The sequence below is a fragment of the Strigops habroptila genome, chromosome 15, assembly GCF_004027225.2.
Source record: "Strigops habroptila isolate Jane chromosome 15, bStrHab1.2.pri, whole genome shotgun sequence".
NCBI classification, from domain to species: domain Eukaryota; kingdom Metazoa; phylum Chordata; class Aves; order Psittaciformes; family Psittacidae; genus Strigops; species Strigops habroptila.
The window spans coordinates 801,337-823,922 of record NC_044291.2 but is presented as its reverse complement, the minus strand read 5'-3'; the positions used below and the strand labels follow the sequence as shown (position 1 = coordinate 823,922).

General features: G+C 46.6%; 1 protein-coding gene across 2 annotated transcripts in view; it reads right to left on the bottom strand.

Annotated features, from left to right (window-relative positions):
• The window catches only part of COL5A1 (collagen type V alpha 1 chain), a 136,647-nt gene that overhangs the window by 87,364 nt on the left and 26,697 nt on the right, over positions 1-22,586 (bottom strand). For both annotated transcript variants that reach the window (XM_030507193.1, XM_030507194.1), the window contains exons 2-4: positions 20,371-20,538; positions 14,208-14,421; positions 13,438-13,600 (exon numbers count right to left, since the gene is read on the bottom strand). In XM_030507193.1, the coding sequence (XP_030363053.1) occupies positions 13,438-13,600; positions 14,208-14,421; positions 20,371-20,538 (545 nt within the window). The remainder of the gene's footprint in view (positions 1-13,437; positions 13,601-14,207; positions 14,422-20,370; positions 20,539-22,586) is intronic.

Sequence of the window (22,586 nt, the reverse complement as noted above, 5' to 3'; positions counted from 1 at the left end):
CAAATTAGAAGCAATCTAGACCTGACTAATCTCAAGGCATCTCCGAGACTCCCAATCCCCACAGTAACTAGAGAAAGATGAGCTGAAGCACTACAAAATAAGTAATTCTCTTTACATTTCCGCCTATACATGGGGAACACCCTCTTCTCAATTTTCCAGACCCAAGAATAATAGAGGAGAAATCCAAATGTGTCCAGGTCTCAGCTAGCCAGGTCCCTGAGGAACATCACGGGACACAGCAGAACCCAGGGGTTTGGTGCTACCTGTCATCAGGGAATGGCCACGATCAGGCTGGCGTTGCCACCCAGGCAACCTCAGATGAGCTTTTACTTAAGGACAGTGGCTTTTCCATCTGCCCAACAGACTTGTAATTGCCACTGGCTCTCCAGCAAACACACTGGGATGAAACCCCTGGAGTTATTTTTTCCCTATATGACCACACAGCAGCTTGTCACTCTGTGATTTCTGCTTCAAACTCTTCATTTGGTAACTTAAAATCAGCACTTATGTCATACTCCACACAAATTACAGTGTTGATCCCTAAGAATAGAGGCCCCACAATCACCATGTGCTTTCTTGTCACTGGTTTTACATTTAACCCAAATACAACTTTTATAGCATGGTCACTGTTAGGCTTTTTTGCCCCTCCTGATTACAAATGCTTCTCCCAGGAATAGTGTAAATCCATAAGATATCTTTGAAAAGAATGCTTTAAAAATTGCCTCAGAATTGCACTGCTGAGTTCCCAGGTAATAGATGCACCCACCATCTGTTCACAATATTGATACCACCAGCTGAGGGTGACTTCATAGCAACAGAATTCAAACCCAAAGCTATCAGATATAGATCCAGAACTTAAACATGGTTTTCTTTTTTGCTTTCAGTTGTCTGTTCCAAAGAGTTTGTCAAGAAACGAGTGGAGCCCCACAGCAGAAGTTTTTCAAGCAGCTCCTTCCAGTTGTTTTCCAATAGGAGCTGATTTGGCTCAGGCCTATTCACACGGTATGGTTTTGTTCCCTAATTGAAGCATCACGTCAGATTATGCTTCTGAGCTCCTGCAAGCAGCAAATCAGACTATTCAAGAAATTCTCTTAATACTTCCTCAGAAAATTTGCTTCCATGGATGTGCTTAAGCAAGACAAGTCAGGAGGCACCTGGGAACGGGCTTTGCAAATGTCACCTCCTCTTGATAGTCAAGGGAAGAAGTTATCTTGTAAGGATAAAGTAAGGGGACAGTGTGATGAGGTGGTGCTGAGCCTGACAACCATCCCAAGCGCCCACTATGCCAGCGGGGCTCGGGCCCCACCAGCCAGTGATGCCGGACAGGCTGGGAAGGTACCAGAACCAGGCAGTGTTTGGCTTCAAATCGGTGGTTGTAATGAAAGATAATGAAGTATTTTCCCCTCCTCTGCACACACACCCTGCCTGCTGCTCCTGCAGCTTGCCCCCACACCACCCCCCTCCAGCAGGGTGCTGATTGCTCTGGTGGTGCCCTGAGGTAAGGGTGAGGGGACCAGCACAGGTTAGCATTGCCTCATGGGCAGCATCCCACAGAACTCACATTCAGCTACGTTAAGAGCCTGCAGGTTGTGGGAGGTATTTCCATAAAGGGAGGAGAGTGTCAGCCTGACCTTCCACTGTCCAACATGGAATTTCAAAGGAAGAAAAGCAAACAAAACAACAAACATGAAAGCCCAGCCCAGGCCTCTGAGAAATGAATAGGACAAGATGAATGGATGCCATTGTCTATCATGATCTACCCAGGCCTTGAACCAGCAGTTAATAAAGCTGAGCGAGAGAGAGGAGAGGATGAAACAAAGAGCAGTTTCTGTACTCAGAAAAGCACTGCCTTTCTGAAGCATCAGTGTCCTGCGCTCCATAGAACAGCCTCAAAAAAGTGATTTTCTCCATTTTCCTCATTGCAGTCATTAGGAATCCCTGGAATAAGCCCAAGTCCCCATTTCCCCCTAACCTCCACAGTTCTTTGAGCACCAGGCAGCCCATCACAGCCCAGTTCTCCAGCACCAGTGCCACCACTCTCCTCGTCCCAGTTGCCACCCCATTGCAGCAGGGCCCAGTGCCCATAGCCCCATAGTCTGGCTGGTGCCCCCATCAGCAGTCTGAGGGTCTGCTCTGGGCAGTGCCCTTTTATCCCAGCTCCGTTCCTCACATGAAATGAGGAAATCACAGCATTTTCCTTGGAGAGGAGATGCAGCCTGGAATGATCGTGCAGTCTCCATATAAACCCAAATTAGAGCCTGCAAGGCTGCCAAAAGCTGCCCAGCCTTTGCATTTCTTCTTGTGGTCATGCAGATCTGACCACATACTCAAGTTCCCTATTTTCTTTACCATTTCATTTAGTGCTGCATTTCCCCCATCCAACTTCATCTCCTGATGTCACCGCCTTACCAAGGGCTGATTGCACCGTTCCAAGTTTCCTCTCTCCATCCAAATCAAATAATTCACTAATAACCGAGCCAAAGGGCTGACTTTTTCCCTATAGAAGTTATTTTTCAATGACATATGTGTGAACCAGAAGGGATAGTTTAAAAACAGATTCTCCCTCATTACAAGCTGTGGCACAGCACAGTGCAGCGCTGCTCTTTTGTGTCTTCCCCCTCTGCGCAGAACGATGCTGGTTCCTGGCTCCAGTTTCACATTGATTTATTTCCCTTTCATCTACGGAAAATTAGGAACAAGATCAGCTTCTGCTGGCTGCGCCGCCCACACCAAGAGGGATACGCCAGTGTATTGTAAGGGGGACTCTCACAGTGGAAAATATGTAGTAAAGTGAAGCTCTTGGCATAAGTTACACATTTGAAAACTCACTGTTGGAGCTGTGCTGAGCCAAAGTGGAGGCAGTTGCTCAGTTTTTACTCAGCCCTGTGTAAACAGGGTCGTAGTGTCTGCCTGGGAGGTGTTGGTCCCAACAACCCAGGAAGATCTGAGCTTCGTTCCCACCTTGGCTATGATGGAGGTGGGGGATGCGAAGGGAAAGAGATGGTCTAGGCAAGGTGAACAGTCTCAAGAGAGACTTGAGGAGCAGCCCATCTTGGTACAGGATAGGAGGAGGCAGCAGGAAAGAAATCCAGTGCAAAGTCTCTTTCAAACATCCAGCCATGACCATCTGTGATGGTCAAACAGCAGACAGCATTTCACAGCTCCAGCAGACAATTCACACTAGTGCTACAAGGGCAGGAGGAGCAACCAGGGGCAGCCCCATGCTGCTGTTCTGTGAATTCCCCTTCCTCTCCTTGCTCCCTAAACACTTCCCGAACTCCCTTGTGAAACCCCAGGTGAGCCCTCAGACAGCTCCAAAGCCCATGGCTCCTTTTGGAAAGCCTCAGCCTCCCCCAGTCTGGGCTCACTTCCATCACTAAAGAGTGGCTCTTTGCTTCCAGCAGCACATCAGGGCTTCCTGCTCCCACCCCACAACAGCTGGAGATGTTCTGAGTACTCAAGCACCTAAAAGCCCCTCACCTCTTGCTTTTGCTCCACACTTTTTTTCCCCTTATAGCTGAATTCTTCTAGAAGCTGAGCTGCCCATTTCTCAGCCTCACGGACAGGCTTCCCCCGGCAACTGCTACAACCCCAAGATCCACCCTGAGGTTTTAAACTCAGCCCATCACACCGAGGTGGCTCAGGATCAAGGGGTTTGTATGCACAGAGACTTTTAATCATGACTTGGAATGTTTTCTGCCCCAGGAGGTAAATACAGAATCCAGGTTTTATGGATTAAAGGGAATGGGGGAAAAATAGACCTGGCTGCCAAAGCTATCTCAGGATATAAGTGGGATTACACGCTTCACCGTGGGGATTTCTGCTGACACATTCAGAATTTAACTTAACACCAAATTTTGGTTGGGAAAGAATTTTCCTGCCTTTGGCCGGCAACAATCACCAAACCATGGAGCAAGACATCTGCTGGGACCACCCCAGGAGGAAGCTTTCCTGTAGGTTCCTATGGCTGTTTCCCACCATTGCTGCAAATTTGGCCAGTGCTGCTCAGGAAGGAGCTGACATTTGGGTATAACACCTCTTGTTCATACACATTCTCCCTCCGTCTCCAGGAAGCTGGACCGTCTCCTTTGTCAGTGTTCACACACCTCTCACCTCCCTGCTCCAAATGATTTCTACAATTATATTTCAAAGCTGCTTAGTTGGCTTTTATATCCCTGCAAGAGAACCTCTGCGCAGCATCTCCCATCTCAAGCTCAGCAATGAGGAAGACTCATGTTTAACACAACCTCCTGTGTAGCTCCCATAACTAAGCTAACTGGGCTCTTTCCTCCCCAGAAAGGGAGCTGGGTCTGTACACCCTATGGCCTGAGGAGCAGACGTGAAGTTCAGCCCAGAAATGTAGTTATCTGAACAAACCCCTTTCCAGAGCAAGAACGGATGCGGCGTGAGCAGCATGGGCAGTAGCTGAGCATCACAGCTCAGGTCCTGGAATTCTGAGCAGCAAAGCAGGAAGAGGACAAATATAATTTGCAGATAAATTTGCTTCTGCTGGGCATCAAAGCCTCAGGAAACCCTCGCTATGTTTGCAGACATTCCAGAGCAGAGAACACTGCACAAAAGTAATATTCACCACAAATTCTCTCATCTCCCCACACATTTCGCTTCAGTGGCCAAAGCACTGTTTGTTCAAGCAGACTTGACCTCCTGAACCACAGCCAGTATGTGGCTACGTGTGGAGAACAATGAGCCCACGGTTAGAGACTTTTTTCCGTGTTCTTGAAGGGAATAGAAAACACACACATACACAAATACACAAACCCCATCCAATATTCTGCACAACTCATTAGGAATACCCTTTTCCAGCTCCCATCCCTAGGGTGGTGTATTTATGTGAACATACACATTTGATCCCGCTCGGCTCTGTCAAAGTGAGTAGTACACCTGCACACTGGGGATGTCTGGAGCAGGCCAGGATTTTCCTCTGGGCTTTGGCAAACAGCCCAGACTGCCTCAAAATAAAGTGAAATAAAATAGAAAGGCCTCCCCATGTGTAAGGAACATGTGTTTCATTTGTTCATGCCTAAATGACAAGGGAATGGGTTGAACACAAAGTCAACTAGGAGGCTTCTAAGTTAGGATGGTCTTTTCTATGCTGGATTTACTCTGTCCTTGCTGCAACAAGAGGTTACATGCATAAAACCCTAGCTTAGAGACAGACTTCAAGCCGTGTCCTGTAAAGGCAGAACAAGAGCAATAAAGACCTGAATTCCAAGGAAACAAGGACACAAGCCCACCTCACTGCCCACCATCCTCTTCCCCAACACAGTTTGGCTCAGCCGAGCCTGTGCTTCTCTAACAGTTCACTGCAACAGTGCAAATCAATCAAGTGGTTTGGACACAGAGAGGATTTTATTTTCTATCCATAGACTTCTGTTTCAGAAATTCACTCTTATGCAAATAAGACTGATCCATGTGTCACCTCCCACACGGAACAAGGTTCCCAAATTAGCAGGGAGGGGAAATATGTGCTGATTTGGGCCAGTGGCACACTGTTGCTCACTGCTTTCAGTAATCCCTTTCCCATATTGCATAGTGATGCTGCCAATAAAGTTCAGCTGGAAACTTCTCCCCAGCAGCATGAGTATTTGGCTTTTCCCCCATGCTCAAGCTGAGGACAATCATCTTTCCCTAACATGTCCATTTGGTCTCTTTTCAGTGCCTTTCCAACACACCCTGGGTCCCTTTGTGCTGTCCTTTCTGCTCCCGAAGCCCTGTCCCGCTGCCTACAGACATCCATGTCCACAAGGCCACTGTAAACCTTGGCATGGTGTCACGGGAGAGGAGCAGGTTTCCAGCATTACATCACCCTGTCTGGGCTCAGCGCTCAGCCTGATGCACCTCAGAGTTTCCATGGAAGAAACCAAGCCCCCTCCTCCCACGATTGAAAGAGGGAAGCAAACTACCAACAAAGCCATCAGCTGCAAGAGTAATGACACCAGACCTAAGAGCATCCATCATGTGTAACGAGCCTGCCTGGGTTGCTGCCTGCCAGCATTTAACTACAAAACTCTGCCAGGTGAGTGTCAGAAACAACCAGACAAAACTCTAACCCTCAAACCCCATAATCCCCATGGTAGATGGAAATGGTTTTGAGAGATGAGCTTTGCCTTCCAGAGACTGCTCGGTTTTCCTTGTTAGCAGTTTTAACTGATTACCCCACTCTGTAGGAGGTACTCCACGGCAGAGAAAGTTGTGCAACAGCCTGCCTGTCCTCTCCATGCTGTGGCCCAGGACAGCAGTGATGGAGAGCCATGAAGGTATTGCTTAGCATCGCTCCCCACTGGCAGTTCCCACCCAGCATCCTTGCCCATGTCCTCCAAATGGCAAAAGCTCATTCAAACCAACTAGCTTGCAGGAGTCCCAAAGCAAGGCAACCATCAGGCTGCAAACTGCCTATTTGAGTCATGGCACATCCCTGCTCTTGTGACCACAGGCAGAGAAACCAGCACTTCCTCAGACCATATCCTTCACCAGCCACTCACAGAGGGTTAATCCTGGATTTTGATGGCTCCTAAGTGCTCCACATTCTCAGCATTCGCCCTGCTTTACTGACAGAATTATGAGGAGGGACCCTGCAGCAAGAAATCACTCTGGCTTGGATGTCTTTTCCCATCTAAAACATTGATTAAAAAGCCCTTATAATGACACTGAAAGGACTGATGTTTAACTTGGCCATATTAGAAGATAAATGATGCTCTGCCTAACTTAAACATCAATAAAAGCTCTTTCTGGTCTGCTGGAACAGTAAAGCACATCTCTCCATTCACTGTACACTGTCAGAGGCCTGAAGGCATTTGATAGCAGCAAACTGCAATAATTATCCACACATGCCAATGCAGAGTATCTTTTACAGTCTATGAAAAGGAATTTACCACTGAATAAAAAAAAACAACACCAAAACCCTAAAATCAAAATAGTTAGAAACTATTGAATATGTGTATTTTGTAATCATGACTAATAAGGCTACATCATTACAGGCAACCCTGACCCAGCCACAACGCTTGACTGCAGTCCAGATGGCTCAACTGCCAATTACCCAGCAAACCTAAATGAAAACCAAGAGTTTGAGCAAAGTGTATGCAAACAATTCATCTGATGTTTGAACCCAGCCTCCCACTTGCCCTTGCTGGCACTTGAGAGTTCGAGGTCAGATGAAACCGTGTCAGTTCAGGCTTGAAATGAAACCACCTGAAACACAGATGAACTTTTACAAGCTGTTTTGCAGTTCTGATTCTGGATGTGGTCCTGCCCCTCCTGCAGTACAGACACTGATAAAACCAGATGATGTCCCTGAGCACCTGTGTAAGATGATGCTGTGTGCAAGGTTTTGCCAGCTGAAGCTGAATATCACATTTGGGTTTTGATTAGACTGACTGCACTGCTTGGACTCTGGCACAAAAACCTCACCATTAATTGCAAACCCATCCAAAGGTATAATCTTCAGTAATTGGAGACATTTTCTAGGCAGCATTGCTCCTCTGGAAGAGCTTCATACTGTGATTTAATCCATATGTCTCAAGTGCACCATTTTGCTAAAGAGAATCCCTTTGAAAAAACAAAAGCAGAAGAAATGACGAGAAAACCAGCAACTAAATAGAGAATTATTGGGAGACTGGGGAAAGCTGCAGACATCTTCAATAAAGAGCCCTCATGCTGGCTCAGAACATTTGATTTTCCATCATCTCACACTACAGTATATGCTGGTGGTGTAAAACATCCACTCTTTGCACTCTCTTAAAGTCTCTACAGCGAAAGAGGTGAAATCAGATTTGGCAGGGCCCAGAGGGCCAGCAGCCAGCCCTGAACTGGCTTCTTCCAGCAGGCTGTGAGGCAGGGAGAACACGGAGCATGTATCTGCAGCGCATCTCGATAGAGACATTCACATTAGCAAAAAGCCTTCATCATAAAGAAATGCTTTTTAAAGGTTAACAAAAGCTTGATAAGCAGGAGCTCTGCCTGGTTCCCTCCTGAGCCTCTGGGCTAAGCCCACATCCTACAGAACATGATGGGTTCAATGCTACACTCACAAGAAGCCTCATTGGGCTCAGTGTTTCTGGTTTGATGATATTGGGGACCTTGTTGCTTGTCCTGTAAACAGATAAATAAGGTTCCTTCATGCTCTGTTCTTGCCACCGCTGTGCACATTTGCACAAGATGCTCCTGCAAACAGCAGAGAGCTGTGCCAAGGCAAGCTCGGGTCTGGATGGGAATGAGACATGGATTCAGACCTGAGGCTCCTGCAGCACATTTGCCCCCATGAGCTGAGTTACCACCAATTCTGGCTTTCCCCAAAGCCCACTGCACTGGCAGCATCATTATCACTATCCTCCTGCAGTAGATAAAGGCTGTTTGACACGTTAACAGCAAACCTGCAAGAGGGAGCTCCTAAATTTCTCCATCCTTAAATACTTAAAAAATACTGTAAGATGCACATGTAGGAACCGGTTTTAATTTGTACACCTTTTGCTAAAGCAAAAAAGATCTGATCTTCTAACCTCAGAGGTGTCTGAGAAAAACAACATACAGAAAGTAAGAGCACTTTCCAGAGCTGGAAATGCTACAGCCAAGAGCATGGGAAGGGAGGGAGAAACCCCTGATGATGGTGAAATGAAATCTGGGATTATCAGCCCCAGTAATAATTGGTTTTTAAGTGTAAACAAGGCAGAAGATGAAAAGAGAGTTGGCATTTCAACCCGAGAGCAACACAGCACCTGAACAGCCCGCCCCATGTCTCTGCTGAGAGCACTGAAGCATCTATTCTGCTTTGTCTTGTTGCGCCTTGAAACACTGAGCAGCCCTAAGAGCACCTCTGGCACCTTGCCCGGGCTTTCTGGCTCGCCCCAGCACAAATTGCTTTCCCTCCAGTCCTGATGTCTTGATTTCACTTGTGGTCTTCAAGCACACAAAGGAGGAGAGAAAATGAAAAGCACCATCCTTTCAGCATCATCCAAAGCCCAGCAGCACAGCAGGTCTCACCCCAGGTTGAGCTCCGGCATGAGCTAACAGCAAATCCTCTGTCAGCCCCTCACATTCCACTGCATTGGCAGAGCCATGTCCGCAGGTGTCCTTGACCCCCTCATTCTGCACCTTGTTTGGCAGGATCAGAGGAACACGCTTGGTTTTACAGTACCAGCTAGACCAATGAGACACAGTTGTGGTATCCAGGTGGACAAAACAAGCTCCTCTAGTCTCGAGAGGAACCAACAGTAAAGGACATCAGCCTTAAAAAGCAATATACACATGCACTGAGCTTTTCCACTCAGGGGAAAACCAGTTTCATCTACACTAGACACTACTGCAAACCAATGTTGTTTCCAGAGGGTCAGAACACCAGTTTCCTTGTGGAACAATCCTGCAAAATTCTAAACAGATGAACCAAAAAATCACTACATCAGATGTACTCACTTGTTACCAGAGTATTCTCAGCAGTTTTACAAAACCCGATGTCCACACCACCACATTGATGATGCCAACACTAGCTCTTCCAGCCAAGTGCTGTGCAGTACTTTTATCAGCGCAGCAGCCTCACACAATAGTCTCTTCCCAACAGATCAGAAAACAAAATGGGATGTCATGGAACAGTTGTGAAGTGCTGGTCTACAGAGCAATGCTGAGCAGCAGAGCAGGGCTGAGCCATGCACTACTGCAGAATCCAAACTTCTTCCTATGGGATTAGTGAGATGCTTCAGAACACCATTGCAAAGGGGTTAAATTCACCTAATCCAGCTCCAGACAGTAACATTTACCTGCCGCAGACATTGTGCAGCACTTCCCATGCATAGACATCTTCCAGCTGCGTGTTATGGGATTTCTGTTCACTGCTGTAAAACAGCCACTTCTGGGACTGAAGCGCGGCTCCAGCGACCTTACTGAGCCAGGGTCTGAACTTTGCTTCAACCCACATCTGCTAAACGAGTACAACGGCTTCAGCCCAGAGCCAGCTGAGCTGCTTTTCCATCAGACCACCAGGGCAAAGGGCAGGTTGGAAAAGCCAAGCCAGGGAAGGTGTCATCCGTGTTGGTGGTCAAATGGATAAAGCTGCACGCTGTCATGGCTAAACACAAAGCCTTGCCAGGCTTTGGTTAGGGGTGGGAGAGAGGCAGAATTGGAGCTGGATTGCTTGCCCTGAGAGAAGAAGGAAAGCACAGGGAGATAAGTGCTGTCCCCTGAATCCAGCAACAAGTTACGCATTGAGCAGAAGCTCCTTGGCATGAGCATCTTTTAAGGATGCTCTCAAATGAAAGCCCACAAAGCACTCAAATAGCCCACAGCCAGGTTTGATGGGTACAATGTGCAGCAGAGATGTACGTGTAAGAGCCAAGTAAACCCTGAAGAGGGCAAAGCTTTAGCCTGACAAGGGCTCAACTCACTCAGCTCTTGCCCCAGCACAGGCTCCCAGGGACCCATCAGTCCAAGCAAAGGCTGACAGGGCGCTGCTGCCGGAGATGCGCTCACACTTCCAGTTTCTTGTTATCCCTACAAGAACTGGTGGGATCCTGCACAGAAAGGTGACTCCTGCAGGAAATCATGGACATGGAATGGGCAGCTCCTGAGCTGCATCACTGCAGAGTGGGGCCACATCACCAGGATGGTTTGGAAAACCTCCCTGGGTTTCAGGCAAAAGACGCTTTGCTTTCTGGAAAAAGGATTTTCCCAAACTTCGTCCTTTCTATTCCCACACCACTAGACTGTGCTAGGACGTGGTTTAAAACCAGCACATCCAAAGAAACAGTTAAACCCTCTAAACCCAAGATCATTCTTGTCTTCTGACTTCCTCCCAGTGCTGCTGTAGCCACAGGAACACTGCTTACTACAGCCTGCAAGCAGAGAGAACGTGTTTATCCTGCACCATGGGCTGTTTCTTTCCTCTTTCACTCACTGCAGAAAGCCTTTTGCAGTCTCACAACAGCATCCCCTCAGTCACAGCTTGAAGCCGGCCGCCGCTTCCCAACCCCAGCGCGAGAGCCTGTCCTGACATTTGTAAACTTCTGTTTTGAACAACAGCTCAGCACAAAACTCCACTTGTGTAACCTGGGCTCCAGGCTTGGCCCCCTCTCAAACCTCCCAGCGCTCCGCAGCCATACAGAGACACACACAGCCCCAACCGACTGCATGGTAATGAGAGGAAGTCGTTTTTCCACTGCAAGAATGTTGTGCTGGAGAAGTATTTTGGAATTCCTCTCACCTTCCCTGCCGGGCTCTTGCTGCAGCAGAAGACGAGTGAGGAAGTCCCCATCCGGGTGCTCAATGGGCAAACACAGCAGAGCTACTCCTCCTGCAGCCCCAGCTGGACCTGGAGCTCAAAGAGTTACAGCTTCCAAAGCAAAATATGTTTGGGGTGTCATTTGATTTCAGTCTTGACCAGGAGAAGATGAATTCCCACAACTTACAGCTCCTGCTGATCCGTGCGGCCCTCCCCAGTGCTGCCTTCCATCCCACTCCCAGCAAACTGGGTTATTCCCAGCAAAAGGGACAAACAGAACTAGTCAACTCCATGGGTGCAGAAAACCCTGGGGAACATTGTGTTAGCTGAGGTTTGCAGAGCAGTTGACACCGGCACAAGCAGCAGCTTCATCTCATGATTCTGCACTCAGTCCAGAAATTATCAGCTTTCCAGGAATGCATCATTGGACAGTGAACACCCATTTCCCATTGTTCTGAGCCGTGATTTTCTCTACACAGTTTCTGCTTAGGCTTGCAGAAAGAAAGGAGGGACCAAAGGAAATTAAGTTGCTGAGATATGAAGGAAATTAGGTTATAGTCCACTGCCTTCATGAGATCTATTCATTACATCCAGTTCAAAGCTGCTGGTGTCTTGATTAGCGTGTGTGGATGCACTGAAAACCCTTTTTGTCTGGTAAGAATGACAAAAGAAGAAAGGACAGATCCCAGAACTAGAGAGGGGGTTTATACACATGCTCTGTAGTATCAGAACATCTACTATAAGACAGAAGAAAATACTTGTTAATTGTCCAGTTCTCAGTGGCCAACCCCATGGGAAGGGCTGACATGGGAGCTGGGAGAGCACTGGCACCCATCACTGTGTATTCCCTGGCCTGGCAGAGGAATCAGCAGCCCAAACCCCAGGTAAGCACTAAAACCCACGTGGGAACATCTCAGACCTCAGGGGCACTCCACTTAAAACACAGCATCCAGTGCAACCACTGACATTTTTGGCAGAAGGTCCAACACTGACAACAGACACTCCACTGTTCATTAAACCCAGCTCTTACTTTCCATTTTAATTGTTGAACTTCCCCGGGAATATCTATTAATCTAATACAATTTAGAAGTTCAGCTCTAACTCTGTAACTGGGATTTTGGCAGCAACCTTCAGTCCATGCGTTCTTGCTCTGTTTACAGCAGACCAGCTCCCACATGTTGGTAATGTTAAACAGACTGGAACTTTCTCCTGAGTGACTACAAAATGCAGACAAGAGCTGGCTTGGCTTCGGCTCCAATTATCCAGTGCTAGGAGATGTTCCCCCCATCTCTTTGCTGAGTTGGGGAGACCCATGAGATAGAGCTCTTCCTCCACATAAATGCAATAAAACTAAGGAGATAGAGATCAATAGGTCTTAGTTTACACACCATTGCACTGGCGCTGATTTCAGGGAAGAAATTCTAGCTTGCAAGAAAGATCAGAAACAAGATTCTCATACACATGAAAGCCTCAGAAGTGCAGCAGAGCACAGAAGTCGAGACTGGTGGTGAAATGCATATATTAAACTAGTTGCTGAACTATGGGAAGATCTTCTACCATATGTACCTTGGTTATAAATAATCCTCTATCTCTATGCTTAAATGAGAGAAGCTCATGGGAACATTCCACCCATCACGATATTGGTTTGCTTTTTGAAGGCAGTCACTGTGTGGGAGGTGACAGGGCTGCCAGGCAAGCTGGCAAGGAGAGACCCCTTATGTCATGGTGCAAGAAACCAAGAATTGATGGACAACGCATAGGAAAAGAGCAAATTCCTACAGCCCCAGAGTGAATTGTGACTTGCAAGGGAGCTGCTTTCCTCAGCCTCCATTTACTGCCCCTGCAACTTTACCTAAATCCTAACAGGGATAAAGGAGAATCTTGTGAGCCACCTTCCCATGCTAAACAGGCTGAAGAGCTACAGATCTACAAAATCCCAGTGCAAGGGCTGGTCTTGAACCCCAGCAAGAGCATGAAAACCAGAGGAGTTCACTCCAGCTGGGCATCTGGCTCACTGTTTGCATCATTACTACAGAAAGAATTTCCCTAGCCAAAACAAAAACTTATAAAGATATAAATGACATACAGCAGTGTTCCATTATGCAAAAACCTAATACAAGTTCCAAAAATGAGCTGCAAATACCCCATCAACCAGAACCCAGCTTGTCAACCTCTGTGGAACATCTCCAGAGCTATTCACTATTGTGACTTACCTCAAAGACTTCCTCATCCAATATCCTTGTTCCAAACACAATGATGCCATTGACATCAATGATGGGATGGTCACTTCGGTCCAAGAACTTGGTTATCTTCTTTTTACAGTCCAAAATCAAGGTGACGTTTTTCTTCTGCACACTGATAGCTACTCTGTGCCACCTAGAAGAACACAGTCCCCAGATGTGTTAAACGGAGCCCTGGGCTTTCAAGAACAAGCTAACAATCATATAATAATGAAGCTTTCATGAACTGGTGTTCTGCAAACCTTTATGCCAGCCATCATCTGCAACCACAACAAAACCATCGTGGGGAGACCCTAAAGATTTCACTTGAAAGAAAGGCTGATTGACAGATGCTATTCACTTCCCATCCTTCCAGAACAGGTAGGAGTGCACCAGTTCTGGCTTCAACAAGAAGCAGAGGGAAGAAACCCACCAATAATTCCCTGGCTATTCCCCTTTTCCACCCTCCTCATGTCCTCCAGTCAGATTTTGCAAGACAAACTGATTTCTTCAGGCTCTTTATAGCAGGAGTCACTGTTCCTACCCCCGTAAGTGCCAGACAATTTGCGCTGACTGGTGGTTCTCGCCTTATATATGCAGTATTTATTCACCAAGGGGCAAAGTTCAAGAATAGGATGCTTGGCAGTAGTCAAAGGTGTGTATATACATTTATACATACATGACTCCTAGTTTACACAAAGTTCAACATGCTGGTATTGATATAAACAATGTACTTTTTCCTTTGTGCACAAAGTTTCACTTACTTGCCATCTGCTAGGTTAATGCCTCTAAAGAGAGGATAGTCTTCTGGGCCTGGCTTTCCTGTATGGTCTTCATACAGGAATACAGGAGATCTACCCAACTCCACACCAATTTGCTGGATCCCTTGCTCATTGTAAATTGAGATCAAGAAGGACTGACCTCCTTTCTTCGCTTTTACAGTGGTTAGAATGGAGAAGTCCTCTGGGAATGGGGAAGCTGGAGTGGAAAAGCAAAGAGGTTAGTCAGGTTTCTTTGAAAATGAATCCCTACAGAAACAGGCCTGTTGCCTAATAACACACGGGGACACCTCTGGTTTATCTCTCCAGATGTGTGCAGATCAGCAGCTCTAAAAATACAGGGCAGCATCTTATCTGCCAGGTGAAGATCAGGCTTTCCCTCAAAGAAAATTGCACCAGTAAAGCCAGTGTTGAGCAGAGTGTCCCAAGGGCTACCTGCTCTAATGGCACATTAAAACGCCAAGCACAGAACTGAGCATCTCTGAGCATCATTTTTTTATGATCAGAAAGCTGTTTTCCAGGCTTGTTGCAATCTGTCACAGAGCCAAAAACCACCCCATGTTTGAACTTGCAAGCAACGGGTGGCAAGGGGGCTGCTGTTCCGGGATGAGACCATAGTGCTGGAGGAACAGAGACTCTAAAAAACCTGTTAGTTTAAATCAATACTATTTGCACCTAACCCTTCCTTAGTGTGTTCTAGAGCTTTTTAAGAGTAAAGGCAAAAACTTTCATGTATCATGAGGCCCCCAAATTAACTTAAGATGTCAGAGGGACAGAGGAAATGAAGCATCCCGGTGCCAGTTCAGCACACGCAATATTGAAAGGGTTTATTTAAGGGAGTAGGGAAATTGCACCAGGTTGTGTCTATTCCAGATGAGAACAGTGTCTGTGGCTTCAGCTTTCAGGGCTGGTGCAGACAGAAAAATCTGAAAACAGAAATAAACCTGGCAATGAGTAGGGGACACTGATTTGTCTGCATGTTAAAAGGCATTTAACATTTCCTAGGTCTTTCTACACTCAAGAGAGCCACCCTGTCTGATCTCAGGTGGTTCCTGGCTGTATTTTTGCAAGATTTGGAAGCTGAAAGTATGGAGCAGGCACCATCAGCACAGAGAGGATGCTCTGCACAGAGGAAGGGTCAATCCCCTGCAACACCAACCAAATGCATGACAACTTCCAAGTCACTATGGGCAGCAGATCATACCCTGGGCTGGGCACAACTCCTCTATTTGAGATTTCTCTGTCATTCAGACTGGAAAGATGAGCCCAAACTGAACAGCGTGGATGCACATCCCAAACAGGACATCTTAAAAACACCAGAAGCAGTGATAAAGGAGCTTTCTTGCTCAAATGATCATTGGAGATGGGACCTACAGAAACAGAGGGTACCTACAGGGCATAACCTCCTCAGATGTTACGTTTCAGCAGTGTGAGACTTGCAGGGGATCTTTCCTTTAAGGTCCAGGCTTTCAGAAACAAGGATCGCATTGTACCACCGGGTATCTGCTTGAGAAATCTTAAACCCTGGCAGGGCAGGGTAAAGTGGGGCAGCCAGGCCACGGGCACCGCAGTGTGTGCTGGGACCAGCGACGTGTGGCAGCTTGTGGCAGGCAGGGACAGGAACACCACAACCCATCAGCCCTAAACTGCAGACATGTAGCCATGTAAACCACAAAAAACATTGAGCTCTGTGCCCATAAGCTTCAAATAGATTTCCTTCACCCCTGCAGGCTTTTTTTAGATAGTACCCCAGGGCTGCATAAGGGATTTTGACCGAGGGAGGGGACCAGGAACATGGGCGTGTTAACCACAGCAAAGCCGGCAAGTTCAAACAGAGAAGCTTAACCTCTCCTCTTCTGCCTGGGACTTGCTTTAACTTCTATGAACAGTGTTTTAAATGCATTTGCCTGCCTAGCACAAGGAGGGGGAGGTAGGAGCAGTCTGGCTGCATCAAACCCAGCACTGCCACAAACAGCTTGTGCAAACAGAGGACATGGAGGGGGAGAGCTGAGGATACCTACAGAGGCACACACTGTTTTCACCAAGTTAATATCCCTCACCTTAGTCAAACAACATTTGGAAAGAAGCATAAGGCAGTGTTCTGAATAGAGGACTCTCAGTCAGTAATTAAATGCCATGATTATAGGTTGATTTCCCCCTAGGACACAGACCCAGATATTTGGCAAATGCAGGCATCCGATTATCCTGCCTCCCATAGGAAGCACTGAGCTTTTTCTCTCTTCTGCTGTACACAAATCCTCCTGTAGAGCTGAATCAAGACCATACGCCTTCCTGGTTCCAATTACAGGCTACAGTTTTGGGCCTTTTATGTAAAATAGTTCATGTCCAAAATGTCATTAGGAAGCCACAATGGTACCTTCAGCCTGGACAAGCTGCCAACTCATTAAAAAGCTGCTTTTAATTTTTTTTTTCATTATTATTAAGATGTCTCCATGGTGATGCGAGTTTTTCAACCCAAATAACCATAATGGATGAATTATAGCTGACATTACTCTGTACTGCTCTGCTGTCCTGGCAAAACAACAATGCCTTCACTGTCACAGCTAGAAGTGGCCCAGGCTATTGAATGATGTATGGAAACACAGCCACACCGACAGCAATACTAACAAATACATCATAATAAATGTATGAAGCACTAATAGGTACTAATAAATACAGCGTAATAAATACAAGGGGATTTGGGTCAATTGATAGAGACAATGGAGACAACCCCTCAACACTGAGTTTGGGATTAAACCCTTATCTTCAATTCATTTCTTCAAATGAGCTCACGCTGAGAGATGCTGCACATCCATCCCATCACTCAACAGCACTTCTCCAATGCTGAATTTAGCTCAGCATCGCTCTTTTACCCTATGTCCAAATCCTTTCACATTCACCACATGCAACCGCCTGCAAGGCAGTGAAGGGTTAAGACCCCAGTTCTGCAGATGGAGGCTTGGGAGGAGCTGAGGACATCCAGGGTGGGTACAGACCCCTCCACCTCACGCAGCTCCAGCACAGCATGTCTATGCCATGGGCTTCACTTGAGCCCCAGTGTGCAAACCAGCAGAGCCAGGCTGAGCTGCTGCTTTCCTGAGCACCACGACCAGGAATTAAAGATTTCTGTACTATCTCATGGTCTTTAGCATAGGGACAGGCAGGACCTTCTTAACCCAGATGCTGCAGGTGTAGCCAAACACAGCCTGAAATAATGAGCCCTGCTTCTGAGCTGGGAAGGAAGAAAATCTTTAGCTGCTGAATACAAAAAGAATTAGTAAAAACAATGAGCTGAGCTAGTTCCCAACACAAACCAGATCTGTTGTGTGAGATGGTGTCGTTCCCAGAGCCACTTTTCAAAGGAAAACAGCTCTTCAACGGTGTCGCCAACTCCTGGCCTTTTTCTTCATCTGAGAAGACTCAGTTTTGGAATTACTTGTTTTCCTCAGAGAGGACTGTTCGAGTTATTATAGAGATGTTTGAGCTCTTAAACACATATGCAGACACCCACAGGAAATGTGGAGAATACTGAGTATGCTAGAAGAATGCAAATGACATTTTGCTGTTTGCCACTGAAAACTTCGCCCTTCTTGCCTCTGCTTTTGCTGGGAAGCAGAACTTCTTCAGGGAGTGAGGACAAAGAGCATCTCAGCAGGATTTCTCACTCTTGTGAGCTTGTAAAAACAGATAAACTTTTACATGTATCTTCCCTTGCTGGCTGTGGCAGCAGAACGCAAAGCCCATCAAATTACCATCTTAGAAAAGCACCAGCTTCTAATGAGCACAAAACATCACGTGCAGTGTACATTTGCCTCAGGTGCTCTATAACCCGCCTGTTAATAGGAAGTCACTACACACGCATTCTCCTGGTACACTGCACTGCAATTGCTTTATCATCTTTATCTCCTCTCTCGTTCATTTGGTGTTGTGAGCTGAAGTCACATCTCGTTATGGAGATGCACTGAGAAAACATCTGTTCCTCTGATGGAAAACACTGGGGGTTCCTCACTTCACTCTTCCCTTCCCATTTCCTTAGCAAGCAGCAGAGAAGACTCGATGACTTTGGAAGCCTCTGAAGAGGGACAAAGCTTCTTCCATCACCCCATGGTTGTCCAGATGAGTAAATGATTGAAAAATTGCTTGATGACACAAAGAAACACCATCCGGATCTTCTCACCCAGGGAAGACAGCAGATGCAAAACCAAAGAACAAAATGAGGACATAGAAGTAAGGTGAGACAACAGCAAAAAAAATCTCCTACAATATGGAGTCCTCTCCTGTGACCACGATTCAGTTCTGCATGCTGTCTTGTTCTGTTAACCTCTGTCATAAGTGGTGCCATCCAGCTTCCTTGCTACATTTATTAGCCAGAATACTCCATCCTTGTCTTTATTTCTTGGGATCACCACTGTTTGCTGGTTTCCAGAACACAAAGGCGATCAGGCAAGATTTCACAGTGGCTACAACTACTACTGGAAAGCTCTCAAATTCACTACAGTTGTATGTTCCAAACTGGAACCATTTTCTTCAAACACTTCTGAAGTAGAAGATACCAGTTAGGCCAATATTTCCAGTCTTTTCAGATACATGGAAAGAGAGAACATAGAAGTGGTTAAACACACACTGGTTAGGTTGAATTGGTCTTGCCTTGGGACAGATGGATGGACTTAAGGCACAATCCTCTGGGACATGAAGGCAGAATTTAGCTGAGGGGTGCAGTTGAGCACATGATGTTGTTTTCTACAGTCAGAAAGGACTGTTCTGTCCAGGGCGGCAACAAAGGCAAATCCAGGGTCTGTTCTGCACTTCTGCAGACACTGAAATGGGCCTTTAGGCAAAGCCAAGCAGCTCCTTTGCTAAGGGTTGATCCATGCAATAGGGGGTTACCAGGCCACAGCACAGGCACAGCTGCTCTCATCCCATTTGTGAGAAACAGGGTATGCTCCTGCTCACCACAGATTAAACATGATTCACCTGCTTATTGTCACAGCAGGATAATAATGAAGTCTGAAAGTAACCTTAATGATAACAGATGCAATGAAGGAAATACAGGGCTGGAGGTTGCCAGCGCAGCAGCAGTCCAGCCTTGGAGTCCTTGGTCAGGCCACTGACAGGCTGGCTCTAATAGATACAGCATGTTCATTAAAAGCATTGGTGGTGGCACGCCACATTACCAGCGATCTAGCTAATGCATTTTTATCATTAATTCTCTCACAAACACCAAAGGAAGATGTGTGTGTGTGTGTCTGCTTTGCTTAAGTCATCACTGCTTCAGAGACAAGTATTATGCAGCATCTTTCTGCCTCATTGCTAAACCTTCCCTCAGCAAAGGCATTTTCCTCAAGCATACAAAGTCCTACAAACCAGGCCTGCTCCCAGCACTCCCCCATGTAAAACAGGGATACAGCAGTGGTCCTGTATGGCAGCTACATGTTCAAGACTGAAGCTCTCGGGCAGTGAGTAGTTTGGGTCTATAATGTGTCCAGTCTTTTTACAAACACATTTCACTCTGCAGCAGTGATTGTCCCTTGGGTTAAGAAATTAAGCCCCGGTGCATCCTCAGTGACAAATGAAACAGCAGCAGCAGCCCACATGCTCTTCAAGGGCTTTTTGAATTCCTACATCTCAGTGGCTTTCCCTAATGAACCTCCCATGTCTTCAAATATCTTTCCTTGGGACATCTGTTCTCATGGGGCAGTCTATTTTTTACATGGTGATTATTTATGCTGTGAGAGACACCACAGCCACAGAGTAAGACCCCACTGTGCTTGGCACACCACAAACACAGAACATGATGCAGTCTGCATTCCTTTGCCTCTTCTGAGTCTCTCTCCCCAGCTGGACATCACTGTGATAATGAGACAGTAGAAACATTCTAGTATGGGAGAGAACAGATGTAGGCACTGGCCACATCTGCAGTGAAGCCCACCACCACGTGCAAGCGCAATGATAAAAGAATCACTTACTGCAATGTTATTTGATGGTTGAATGTTTGCAGCCCCCTGAAACAGTGGGATCACTCCCTGCCAAGGGATCATCCAAGCACACTTGGAAAGTGAAGGAATCATGCAGTGCCCTACATGTGCCTGCAGAATCTGAGAAAAGCATCAGATACTTCCAAATGACAGATGAAAAGCTGTGAACTCACCAGGATACAGCTGCTTTGTCGGTGCACTAAGCTGAGCATCTTTTGTTACTCTATAAGCAACATCTGCTTCTTTTGAAGATCTTCTGCTTGTGCAAAACCCTGTTGTTTTTGTTATACCATCAGGTAAATTATGAAAATCTAATACCTTCAAGAGGTCTGCAGGTTCAGCTGTAAAAAGAAAAGGAGAAAACAAGAATTAGCAGGCAACAGGAGTGATGCTTGCTCAAGTCCAAATCGGTATTAGCCTGCATCACACAAATCAATCATCACAGTTTTAAAAATGGATGAAATATGTTTTCAATACATCTGCAAATACAACATTAATAGCAGCTTCAAAGCCAGGACATTGTGCTGCTGGTCAGAGACGCTAATTCAGTGCAGAGGGGAACAGCTGATCAGTTGTCTGCACTAGGGCAGAAAGGAGAACATACTGCCATCTTAGCTAGAGAAGTTAGATTTGCTGGATGTCTTCACTCAATCTCCATCATTCAAGCACATTCTGGAGATTAAGCATTAGACAGGAAATTCATGATCTGAGAGAAAGGCTTTAAATCAAGAAGTTGCCCTCAGGCTATGCAAACATTCCCGTTCTTTTTTCTTAAGTTGGTTGATTCAAAAAGCTGTTTTGAAGCAAACACCTGAACAAGCTTCTCTGAAAGGTTACACACACCACACCAAACAACTACGTGTTAGCTCGCGCTACCTGGGGTAACAGGTCAGCCGCAAGCCATGCCGCGGGGTATGAGTTAGGGCATTGCAGGATCCCAGTGTGGTGCTTTGGTGCTGATGGTTGGTCCTGCTGCCCACGGGCTCACCCAGACCCTCGCAGCATTTGAGCTCAGCCCAGGGTGAGACAAGGTGACACAGGGCAGGGATGCAGCTCACAGAGTGATCACAAATAGCCCAACTGCATTCAGGGACGTGCATGGCTCTATTGCTACTGAAAAAAGGACACATGTCCCCAGGTCAGGAAAATACAGGAAACAATTCCTGCAAGGGAAAAGAGTTAAAATTGGCCTCATGTTAGGATCGAACATATTACTAGAAAGACCAAAGAGGAAAAAGGGAGAAGATTTGCAAGGGATGTGCCATATGCAACTGGCTGCATCCATGGGGAAGGCCTACGGCATGGCCATCAGTGCTGAACACAAACACCCCAGGCAGTGGAAAGAAAGAGCATGAACAGGTCTTTTACAATATGAAAAGTTCTGGTTACCAAGAAGATCAGCCTAATATTTGCATGGAAAATCCATGTACTTTGTTAGGCACTGTTAAAAAGTTTCCACAATCCTGAGAAGTTGGGCTCTCAAGGAGAGATTACAAACATATGGTAAATCCAAGTCGGTGCTGCAGATAAACCAGCTGAGAGCCTGGCCTGAGCAGCACACAGCTGTGCTGCTTCCTCATCTCTCATTTCTGTTAGTATATGGATGACACACATTTGTCTAAGCTGTCCTTGACACTTGGATCTTCCCACTGCCTTCAATCATGTTTCATTTCACACAGAAATATCTGCACACATACAGCCCAAGCTGCATTTAAACAACTAAAATTACAACCAAGCTCCAGCTCTGCTTCCAGTTACCTCCCTGTGCTCCAAGACATTCAAATGAGCCAGCTCCTAAGCTGCCTCCAACATGGATTTAGGGAGGAGAGGGGAAAAAGGCAAAGGCAAGGGGGAGGGGATGCAAATTCCAGACTCCTGACATCAGCCTGGTCCCCACGCAGGGTGCAGGGGTTTGGGCCTCGCTCGCAGCGCTGCACGTAAACCATCCTGCAGAGTGTGGTCACACTGGGACTGAGAGGTCTGCAGGAACAGAAATGTCTGCACAGGAGCCCATCATCGAAAGCTCGGCTGCTGTTGGGGCAAAACCTGTGTGAGCATCATCTCCTGGGGCAAGGGAGCCTCGGCAGACAGCAGAGCCAGTTGTGGGCGTCTCGTAGGAGAGAAGTGTACAGTACTGGATAAGTGCTGCTCAATGTCATGATCATCTTTTAGCTAAAATTGTTCAGTGCATCGACAGGAAGCTTCACATGAAAGCAGAAAATCTCAGCAGCTCTTTACATGAACAGAATGCTTGCCAAAAGCTCCCGCAGTGGTCAGATCATGGTGATGGGCATTCAGTGGAGCTGGACCAGCTCTGAACAGGTAGTCGGCTCAGCACTTCATGCCCTGCTTGAAGCCCTCTGAGCAACACCACCCTCATTATCAGAAC